Here is a 12,086-nt window from a genome sequence, read left to right on the forward strand (position 1 = left end):
GCAATCTGTCAGGTAGTATTTTCCCTTCCTTAAGGTTTATTCACACAAAGCCTGTCTGTGATATAACACAAAGACAATGCTTTCTGTCTTACCTGATGGCAACGAGGCCCGTGCTGGATTTTCACTTTCCTCATCAGTGCTGGCATCATAGTTGTTTTCTCTCTTTACAACCACCTGAGTAGTAGCTATACTATCCCTAAAAACATCAAAAGAAAGGCAAAGAAATTAAGGCATTCTTGTTTCTCAAAGGAATTAAATAATTCAGGGAGAATATGCATGAAATCACCACCTATGGAAAGGGAAGGGACATGATCTTATTGGAAAATCAATTGCAGCCCAGCAGAAAGCAGGACAGATCCATCAAACACTCACTTCTTGGCTACAGCACCCACAGCAATCTGCTGCTGCTTGCAGGGATGCCAGAAAGAATCCTCCTCTTCCCTGACTCCCAGGATTGGTTTGGATAACCCAGCACTCAGCCAGGAAGAACTGTCACTCACTGTCAGGGCCAGGGAAATGGAAACTGAGCGAAGCTGAACTCAAATGTGCACCACACCAAGAAACCCAGGGAAATTAAATACCTTGCACACTTGGCATCCACTGCGGGTTCTTTAGCTTCACTCAACAACTTCTGCAAGTTCCTTATCTTTGCCTTCTTTTCATTCAGCACCAAAACAAACCTGCTGTAAAGGTCTGCCTCCAGCTCCTCCTTAGCTTCCACGCATTTTTCCAGCCTGCAGCACAAAATTAAATGTTAGACCAAGTCCTCTGTTTCCTAGAAGACAATTCTGTCCTGAGGCCGGCCAGGAATCCCCACTCCAAACCACGCAGGACTGGTCCAGCCCCTTGTGTCTGAAACAGGCCAGAATAAGCTTTTTTTGTTGTTGTTTTTCCACAGAGAGAAGTGCAATGAACTCTGCTTCTAAAAGAGAGAAGCTCCCAGATGTGAATGTTTCTTTTCATGCCCTTTTTTTTTTTTTGGTAGGTTCTTGCACACCTCCACCTGAGACAACTAAAATTTAAACAGGCAAATGTTCTTTATTTTCGAAGCTGAGTCTCATAATGAGATTATAAACAGATATGATTCACCTATACAGGCTTCAAATCTGTACCACACATTGGTGTGAAATATATTTGAAAAGGAAAGGAAAATTTCAAAATATAAAAATGCCTAGAAGCTCTTAATATCTTCAGAGGAAAATATACTTCAGGTTTTTAAAAAAAATTTAGTATTGATCTATGTGGGTAGATGAATGTCAATAAAAGGAAGCGAAATGGGAGTATTAAATTAAGAATATGGGTGTATAAAGTCTCATAAGCAAAACTGGAATACAAGCAGTTGATCAACAAGAAATCAAGTGATTTGTTGTTGGCAAATGTAATTCTGTATTTAATTCTTATATTTCATAACCTTTCAGTCCTTAGCTTGAACCACAAACATTTTATTAGCTGTGTACACAAGAGGCAAATAAGCACCTTGATAATTTTACTGATCATGGTAAGTATAGTAAATAGTCATAAGTTAAAACCATATTTTTCACCAGCCTGTGCAAGGCTGTAAAAAAGTTTAGAATGCTTATTATGCTATTTAACCCAGACATGTAACAGACTTTAAAAATATTAATTTATAAGGCAAGAGATTTCAACAGACTTCCCACATAAATACTAATTACTTTGTTCACAGATCAAACCCATATATGATGTAGGAAGCAAGACAATAGCAAAAAAGAAATCTCACAATTTTTATGTTGTGGTGAAATGTGTGAAATCTCATGAAGTATTAAGCCTACTGTTCAGTGCTTTAGGGATATGCTTGATAGTTGATAAATAATTCATCTAATTTAAATGCAAATAGCAGAACATCATTACCATACAGATCAGTTCAATAATTCCTAAATGAAAGATCATAGGTACTAATCAAGTACCAGGAGACTTCCCACCTACAAAAGGGAAGTTAACTGTTTAGTGGGGAATAAATAGACAATTCACAAAGAACCATAAGCCCTAATGCAGGGCCCAGAAGAGCCTGGACATGCTTGATACAAATTATTTCTGTATACGTAAAAATGGGGGGAAAAAGGATTTTGTCTAAAATATGCTAATCTTGTCTGTATCAAATCCCTTAGAATAATCCCCTCTCCCACACATAAACCAGGGAAAGTGGTTGCTCTCTGCCTTTACTTTGACAAGGCACTGGTTTGTGTTGGAGCAGTTGAGGCTGGTCCAAATATGGAGAAACGTGGCTGACTTGGCCAAAAAAGTGCCATTTAAGATAACTTCAGTGGGCTCCCTAAGTGCTGCAAAGGTATCCCCTGATGAAAACCCACATAAATGGAAACTTCCAGTGAAGTGAAGCTGATGCTGCCTGGACTGTGAGTAGTACAGTGGAGAAACCAACTGCAAGACTAGCCAATTTCTTTAGTCTCTGGAGAAAAAAATTAGCATCTTGAATATTAGAATTAGAATATTAACTTTTCCCTCTGGGCAGAACCAATTAGTAGTATGCCATCAGTTAATCTTATATGATTGTTTTCATTTACATGAACACCTTTTTTTGATTTTTTTTCCCCATTATTCAAAGCTATCCACATCCAGATACATTCTCCAGACACAGAATGGCATTAATTTGGCAGAACACTGAATATCACAAAAGCTTCACATTAATGCTGTACCTGCAACTTATGAGCCTTTAAAATACACTTTTATGTGGCATATCTGATGATTTAGCAGAGACTGGTGAAAGGCAATGGTCTTGGGGACAGAGATGCATTAATTGTGCAGGTGGGGTGGCTCTGTGGAACCTTCTGGATTCACTGAGGCATTCACCACCTGAGCCCAGAGCAGAGCTGGCTGGGTTTCACTCCAATACCTCAGTGGCTGCAAATACAAACTTTAATTGCCACTCCTCACGTGGTGCTGCCTGAGTGTGCCCTGTGCCCCTCAAACACCATCTCCCCAGGCCAAATGGAGGAGCTGCTCATCTCACAGACAGCTCCCAGCACGATGAACCCAAGCAGGGGTTAATTATTGGAGTGGTGCCTCCCAGTTTGTGCATCCTCAGGTCTCTCTGCAATGCTTTTCCACGTGCCAAAATGCACCCAAGGTGACAGGCATCAAAAATCCTGCACAGCCCACTGAAACCAGACACTGTTAGAGACTGACAAACAATAAACTAAGAAATTAAATATAAAAACCAAGATTTCAGGCGCAGACCCAACACAGAGCAATCACACGTGCTCTCCAGAGGTGAACGTGAGCTTTGACGCCTAATGTCTTTTCTTTAATTATTAGTGGCAACCTTCACAATCCAACACTATGAAGGAAATAATTCAGCATCTCTGGTATTCATCCCTGTTCCCAGTGCACTGAAATAATTCCTGGATCCCACGGCACCTCTCCCTTGCATTTCAGATTCACCCTTCCCCCAGCACTGGCAATGGTGTGGAATGTTGATGAGCTAATGCTGTAGACTCAGTTTCAAGCCCAAAGTACCTAGCTTGCATTTTTATAATCTGCTTGTGGTTTAAATATACTGTCACTGCAGATGACCACAACATAAATTGGCAGCTATTTTGAATTTGGCTTGTCTCTCAAATTTTGGACGTCCAAAAACAAAATACATACCCCGCACCCGAACCAGAAATTGGATTTGTATTGTTCAAGGAATTATTTATTTTGCTACAGGTTATTATTACTCAAAATTTGCCACCTCCATTATCATGGAATCGCAGAATGGTTTGGGTTGGAGAGGCCTTAAAGCCCAGCCAGTCCCACCCCCTGCCATGGCAGGGACGCCTTCCACTGTCCCAGGTTACTCCAAGCCCCAGTGTCCAACCTGGCCTGGAAATAATTTGCCTTAAATTTTCTATAAGAAACGAAGAAAACAGCTATTGGCCTTGAATTTTCTATAAGAAATACAGAAAACAGCTTTTGTGCTCTGATATTTTAACACATCCATCCCTGGGGTGTGCACACACAGACACACAAACACACACCCAAACCCAGGCAGACACTTCCTCACCAAAACCTCCGTGATGCTCCACAGAATTGAAACAGGGAGACGGAAATGGGATTATTGAATAATTCCACCCAGTGCCCCACGACTGAGGGGCACAAAAGCAGCTCTCAGAAGCCTGCCTGCTCTGTTTTAATTCTAATCAAGTCCCGAGGAGAGAGGCTGTGAGCAGAGGGAGCTGCAGGGGCTGTGGGGCTGGTGTGCCCTGGCTGCAATTCTGCACACCACGTGCTCTGTATTTGATGTTCCAGCACTCAGCACCGTGAGTGGTGCAGGATGTAAATCCTGAATTCCTGCCTCCTGAACAAAGACAGGCACAGCTTTGTTCAGCTCGGGGGCAACTCGCAGCATTTGGAGCCGAAACAGCAAAGGGAGGCAGCAGGGTAGAACTGGGCTGTGGCAAAAGGAATTTTAATAAAAACCACCGCACCAAAAATTTAAAAACAAAACAAAACAACAAAAAACCAAAGAAACAGAAAACCAAAACAAAACAAAACAAAAAATAAAAAAAAAAGAAAACCAAAAAAACCTAAAAAATCTCCCAAGCAAAACAAAAAAAAAATCCCCAAAATCCCCCTCAAAAAACCAAACCAAAAAAGCCCAGTACTTCTTGAATGAAAATTAATTGTGAATTATTTTCATTTTGCATTTAACAGACATGGCCAAAGACTGGTGAATGTAAAACCTTCAGTGTATATTCCGAAAAATCACTTTTCATCTGCTTAAAACCATAAACATGCTAAAGAAATCCACCAGCTTGCACTGAGAACAAAGTCACTGCAACTCTGATTTTTTTTTTTTTCCTTATTCCTCCTTTTCCTTGGGGTTACTCTGTAAAAGTGCCACCCCACCATGGAAATTGATACAAGCACTAATGCCTCTTACACATCAGCGTGTAATGCAGTACAGAACACGGGCTGTACAATACACTATTGTTCAATTACACTGTTAAGCAGTAAAACACTACTTAGGGAGGCCCTTTGCTTGTCAGGCAGACTGTCAGGAGAAACTGTTACTCATTTTAATGAGAGGGAAACAAAACTAACTCCTCTCAAAAAGTTGGCTCTCTTTTTCAAGGTAAATTAACGCAAATTCGCTGCATTCTTTCATCAATCTTCCTAGATTGTGTGCTTTTTCAGGTAAAGCTACAGAAAAGCAAGATAAATCTCCCTCAAAGAGTCCTATGCTTACTGAAACAAGCACAGATTATTTCACTACAGAATGATAGACAACTCATATTGTAAATGCAACAGCAATTACAAAAATCTCCTGAAAAATTTTTCCTATAATACTGCACTCATCTTTCAATTCTGCCTTCTTCAACAAAGAAACCAGATGAAAGAAACAGCAATTTATTCCTCACTCAAAAATGTAAATAATCTACACTGCCAGCCCTAAGAATCATAGGAAATAATATTAGTGAAAAGGCTTCCTAAAGAAAGTGAAGCTAGTTTCACAGATTTTGAGGTGTTTGGGGCTTTTTCCTAACTCATAAGCTAAAACCACCATTAATTGAAAATTTTTAGTATCAGTTGCATCTTTATCAAAGGGAGGAGATCTACAACCACATGGGCTGTGGTTACCTGAGCTCAAAACATGTCTCAAATGAATAAAAATTTCTGACCACTGCTGCTGGGCTTCTCAGGTGTCACCTGTGAATCCACCTGGGAACTCACCTCTTCTCCGCCTCGCTCCAGTTGCTGAAAAGCCTTTCATTTTCCCTCTGCAGATGCTCAGTTTTGGCCTGCAGCTTCCCCAGGCTGTCCAGGCAGTAACCAATGAGTTCCTTGATCACCTCTGCTGGGTTTGGGACTTCCTTCAGCTTCAGAGATCCAAGACTGAACTGAGACACAAGGAAAGAATGAGTTATTTCAGCTGCACAAGAAACTTCACGTGAGGCTTTGCCCCAGTAAACTTGAATACATCTTTAATATGCATAGGAAATACCTTACAGTCCTCCAGTTTAAAGGGAGATAATAATTTTGTCATGCAGAGAATGGAGGAATATGTGGAATAATCTACATGGTAATTATTTCCAGAGGGCCACAATGTTGAGAAGGACTCTGCAGCATCTCTGGGCTGGGCAGGCTGGAGAAGGGAACGCTGCCAGGAATGCCATCAATGCATCCCAACATCTCCAGGGGCTGCCAGAGCACGGGCCGGGCTCTGCTCGGTGCTGCCAGTGCCAGGATGAGCAGCAGTGGCCATCAAATAAAGGGCAGCGAGGTGCAGGGCAGCAGGAGGGAGAACTTGTGTCCATGGAGGGACAGCAGAGCCCTGGAACAGCTGCCCAGGGAGGGCCTGGAGTGTCCCTGGCTGGAGACATCCCAGCCCCAGCTGCACCTTCCTGGGGGATGGACCAGATCAGACATCCCTTCCTACCCCAAATATCCTGGGATGCCATGATTCTGTGATTTATGCAGCTAATATGAAAAATCTAGCCAGTAAGTTGTGACCTCCAGGGTTCAGAGAGCAAGTTCTTAATCTTAAAAGGACTCCTCCAATTAAAGAGGCAGCCTCATCAAGCCAGTGAGGTGAAAGGATCTGTAATGAACCACTGTGTTTCTTCAGCAGTGGGGATGCTGTACAGGATATACAGGAGGTCTGAACACATTTGTTTTGCCTGGCCTGGGATAAACAAGAGAAAACTGATGTTTTTGTCATGTTAAAGGAGGAATAGCTCAGCCAGACATACAAACCAGTGCCAGCTGAGCTATAACCATGCAAGCCTGAGTGAAGACACATTAATATCTAACACAATAGTTTGAGGGAGTGGAAGAAGGAAGAAGGCACTGTCTCTCATCTTCAAAAAGTCTGACATACATTTTGTGGCATTTCCCTATGGAGGGAAGTATTACCCATCTTTCCAACTTGAATAAATAGCTATAACATCTTAAAAAAGGCACCTCACCTGTCTTGTGGCACCTCACCTATTAAAATCAGAAATGCAGCTTGATTTGTTTACTTGGGAGGGCATGGAAAATTATGCAAAAGACACCTATTAAAAAAATGCCAATCACTTGTCACCTTTTCAAGACGCAAGTTTCACTAATGCCATGCATAAGTTTTGGCTGAAAAAGGCTCAGTAAGAGCTCACAAAGCTATCAAAGACATTGTTTGAAACAAGGAACAGTCCTTCCACGTGGACCTTTTATCTGTGGAAGTCTCTGCCCCAACACATGATACCACCCTGACCTCCTCCAGCAAGGTCAGTCTATCAGAAAATGTGGAAAACCCAAAGGTTTAATTTCCAATTAGCCACCAAATTCACATGCGCTGTCTCTAAAGCGTTGTTGTCTTTAGCAGGCATGCATCTGATGGCTACAGATGAAAAGATGCTTTTAATTTATTTTTGGAAATTAGATTACACTATCAGTAGCCCACAGATTGGCGTGCACCCCCTTGAATATCACACTTGCTGTCTGACAGCAGTAACAAAGATGCACGTTTGTGTAAAGGAAACTGTGTTTCATCACTTGCAAGCCACCACCATGCTATTTGGATAAAGAATTCACAGAGATAGAGAGGCACAGTAGCACAGATAAATAGCATCACAACCTTTTACCGTGAAGGAAATAGCAAGGAGAGCACATCACCTTTGTCTTCTGCCTTAATGCATTCAACTGAGATCAGGTATAGGCAAATCTATTTAACCAGGATAAGCAAATTACAGTTTTCACTGCACAAAAAGAATAAAAAATGCATAATCCTGAAATAAGTTAGAGTAGCAGTAGAATTATTCTGAAAGCCTGCACAACCAAAATCACACCAGACACACAGCAGACACTCCAAATGCAACTGTAATGATAAAAAAAAAGCCCAACACTGCTACAGGGACACAAGAGTATGTGTCCATCTTTGCAGATATTGAAGTCCAACACTTTAATTTGACTTTAACTGACTTTTAAATCTTTAATTTAGCCTTTAGTTCAGGCTTTATGTGAAGAAACTGACTATTACCTACTTTCTCACAATAAAATTCACTGTCCTCCTATCTTGGGCACTGAGACCTCTGGACCATTTTTAGGAGGTCCACAAAGCTGAGCAGAGCAAGCCCATCACCAGGAGGCCTAAATTCATCATGCAGCTGCTGACAAATCAAGTAAAAAAAGGGGAAAAAAATAGTAAGGTTTTCTGCAAAACAAGTGTTCTTCTCTATCTCCCCTTCTCCTGCAGCCATCTAATCTTAATTTAGGATAGCTGTGGGGAGCACATTATCCAGCTACCTCCAGGAAAACACAGGAGTGTTTGGATACAGCCCTAATTAAAACAAAACTAATGTGACAGCCTGGAACAGTGGAAGGCGTCCCTGCCCGTGGAAAGGAGTGGAATGGGATGGGCTTTAAGGTGCCTTGTGATCCCGGACTGTGTGGCTGCGCTCTGCCTCCCTCACACAGCACAAATTCACACGAAGTGCACCAAAATCCCCTTCCCTGAGGCTGTTCCTCCAGCAGGGAATTGTTTTACACCAGCTATTTAACAGGCACAGACGTCAGCACTAACAATAGCAACGCCGCTATCTCGGCAAATTGCAGCTGAGTGGTGTTTGCCCCACCAGGAGCCCGGTGCTGAGAGGCTGATAAGCCAAAAAGGCCCCCTGAATTCCCAAAGCAGGACTAAAACAACCTAAAGAAAAAAGAAACCTCAAGGCAGTTCTGCTCTGGAGTCCTGCTGGCATCCCGAACTGGAAAGTGGACTGCTAGAGGAGAAAATGAAAAAATAACACAAATTTACATCCAAGGATTCTGAATTTGGGACAGGCGCGTAAATTGCAGACATAATTCTATTAAAATTAAGCGTTGTGGAGGGGGGGAAAGCGTATCATTAAAAAGGAGATGTTACGTTTTCCCCACGCACTGCTAAGATTTTCCTTGCAACTAAAGCGAGAAACAGTCCAGTTATTTGTCCTTCATCGCCAAAGCCGCAGTAGGGGACCTGCAAACAGCTGCAGGGAGATGCCGTGGAAGTGGTTAAAGATCAGGATACCACAACAAACAGTTAACCGGGTGGGATATCAAGATAAACAGCTCTTGCTTACTGCAGGAGCGAAAGAAAACATCATTAGCACCTCACTGAGCTAATTTGACAAGCAACATGTCTTTGGTTTGGATCACGTTTCCGAGGTGATTCGGTAAATTTGTAACGGTGAATTTTAATTTTTTTTTTCTTGTCAGCTTTGTAAATTCCTGCACTTTGCCGCTCCCCAGATGAATTTAAATTTCTCGCCATCCTTACAGCTGCTGTAGCTCTCTGGCTCTGCATCATCTGTAGATGTAACTAATGTGCTTTCTACTTCCCCTTTCAGATCATTCAAGACAACATTATGTAAAACACTGAAGCACTAAACACTTCATTTATACAGAGAGGGAGCAGACCTGGAAGAGGTCCCAGGGGACAACAGACTGACTGTGACTGATACACTGCTGCCCTTCAATATCTGTTCTACTGTTTGTTGGGATTTTATTTTTTCAAATTTTTATTTTTTTAAAGGCGCAGGAAGGTGAACACAGAAGCATTCAGAAAACTGTGTTCCCTTAATCAAAAATCAGTCGTCATGTATCCACCAGGTCTGTATTTTGACCTTAAGAAATAAAAACAAGAATTAGAAGCTTATGACAAAAATGTCATTTTCCCCTGACCTCTCACCCTGCCCACTTCTAGGGATGAAGAAAGAAGTGATTTTAATCATAAGAAACAAAATATTTCATAAATAACCGAAAAGTTTCTCAGTTTTTCTTCTAGATGCTTATGCTTATGGGAAGATGTGCTTCACATAAGAAAATAACAGGTATTAAAAATGATACAACACATTTTTCACACAAAACTGAAAGTTTCATTATTGTATAGAGACAGTGAATTTTAATTTTGCATTAAGTAACACATATCTGCTATTTAATCTTTGCATTACTTCACTAAATATGAAAGTTACCAAATCTAAGGCAATAATTATCAGAGGTTATGCACTGAAAGGAGACAGACACACAGCAATGCCTCTCTTCAAAGTCAGAATCTGAAACTAAACACTAACAGTGAGTTTATTTCAAATAACAACAACTTTTCACTGTGTCTATATGAAAAAAAGAAATCATGCTAGAAACTCTCATTACATCTGCTTTGCTGGTTGTGATTTCTCTCTGTATTAGTAAAATATTCTAACAACCTTTTCTAACAATATTTTTTTACCCACAGCATATTTAAGGAATTCTGTACTACCACGAAATTAGATAGATTCTGTCCTTGTTGTCCTGGCAGGGTATAGCAGATATATAGATACAGATGTATGGATAGATATATATGATATATTTGTGATTCCACTGCCTCAAAGTGCTCTCCTATTAAATGTTAACCCACAGTATTTCAATTTTTCCTTCTCTGTTTTGAAAACTAATTAACAAATAATTTTTGGAGAGAGCACACTTCACAGGTACTTAGGTCTGATTTTGAAATGAAAATATTCCCAGCATGTGAACTGAATGACAGAGGTTCAATCACCCAAGCCAACCTTGCACAGCCTGTTACAAGCTCTAACTCAGCTCACTCAGCTTCCACTTCTCCTACCCCTGGGTGAGACACAGAGATCCCTGTGCTCTGCCCCTAAAACAGCATTTCAGACTGAGCTAGCACACCCACAAACACCTACATCCTCGCACACAGATGCTGCTGCCTCCTGCAAGGTATTGCCCAAGCAATGTCCTTTCCCCAGGGACATATCAAAGAGGAATTTGTGCGGGAAAAAAATAAATTCCAGAGCAGCCCACCAGCACGGAGCAGCTGTGCAGTCCCTGTCTGGCTTCTTGGAGTCTGTGAAAGCAGCTGTGACCCCTGTGCTGGAGCAGGAAAGCCCTGCAGATCCACACAACAACAAATCCTTTTGTCACTGCCCTGTTCTGAGCACAGAATCACAGAATCAGAGAATGTGAAGGGCTGGAAGGGACCCTAAATCCCATCCAGTGCCACCCCTGCCATGGCAGGGACACCTTCCACTGCCCCAGGCTGCTCCAAGCCCCATCCAACCTGGCCTTGGATCCAGGGACAGCCACAGCTTCTCTGGGAACGTGTGCCAGGGCCTCCCAGGGAACAATTTCTTCCTAACATCTCACCTAAATTTCCCCTCTTTAAATTCCTACCCATTCCCCCTTGAACTGTCCCTCCAGTTCCCAAGGCAAAGTCCTTTCCCTGCAGCCCCTTCACATCCTCGAAGGTGCTCTCAGGTCTCCACAGAACCTGCTCCTTCATAGGGTGAACAAACCCAGTTTTCTCAGCCTGTTTTTGTAGCAGAGGTGCCCCAGTCCTTCTTACCAGCTCTGTGGCCACCTAGAAAAATCCTGCCAGGAGAAGCTGTTAAAAGCTGCACAGGTGAGCTACCCTGAAGTCCCCTGCAATACCTTTGTCTACTGCTGGTGCTGAAAGCAAATTCTTTACCACAGAGTCTGAATGTCATAATTAAACTGGAATTAATTGAATTCCAGAAGAATTGTTACAAAAGGAAGTTGTGCCTTGCATGTGAGATACAGCAACTTTCTTTTTCTCTGTTGAGAAGTGGAGCTCTTGCAAGACAGGCTGTGATTCCCTGTTAAATATCAGCTACCTCTCCTACTCCACAGACTCTGAAATAAGGTAGAATCAACACTTGGATAAAAATAAGCTTTCACTATGAAAATACCTAAGAATTTAAAAGAGAAAAATGTTAATGAAAATTCATGTACAGGGTTAAAGAATATGACCTACAAATGAATGATGCTGACACTTACACAAAGAAAGTATTGTTACAAGCTTGAATCTGGAAAGCATTATACCATTTTTATTTCTTAAGTCAATCAGTGAGTGGTCTTGATTTTTTAAAGCTGTGCCACTATTATCTCGAGGGAAATCATTCAGCAGTAACTATGACATCCCTGGGTGTGGTAATAAAACGAGTGCACTAGACTTGCACAATACAGTGATGACAACGTGAAAGCAGAAGTTGCTTTTGTAACAGCAGACTCTAGGAAGCTAGAAAAAATTACACAGCACCATGGAAGCCAAGAAATCTGTCAGGTTACATCAGACGGTGTAAAAATATGATCACCAA

At 41.7% G+C, this 12,086-nt stretch overlaps 1 protein-coding gene across 5 annotated transcripts in view; it reads right to left on the bottom strand.

The window, feature by feature from the left end:
• The window catches only part of XRCC4 (X-ray repair cross complementing 4), a 145,303-nt gene that overhangs the window by 83,009 nt on the left and 50,208 nt on the right, over window positions 1-12,086 (bottom strand). For all 5 annotated transcript variants that reach the window (XM_071455135.1, XM_071455133.1, XM_071455134.1 and 2 more), the window contains 3 exons: window positions 5,692-5,858; window positions 582-734; window positions 93-196 (listed from right to left, as the gene is read on the bottom strand). In XM_071455135.1, coding sequence (XP_071311236.1) covers window positions 93-196; window positions 582-734; window positions 5,692-5,858 — 424 coding nt within the window. The remainder of the gene's footprint in view (window positions 1-92; window positions 197-581; window positions 735-5,691; window positions 5,859-12,086) is intronic.

This window comes from Agelaius tricolor, unplaced genomic scaffold, assembly GCF_023055355.1.
Source record: "Agelaius tricolor isolate 1412-34295 unplaced genomic scaffold, bAgeTri1.0.p SCAF_44, whole genome shotgun sequence".
Lineage (NCBI taxonomy): Eukaryota > Metazoa > Chordata > Aves > Passeriformes > Icteridae > Agelaius > Agelaius tricolor.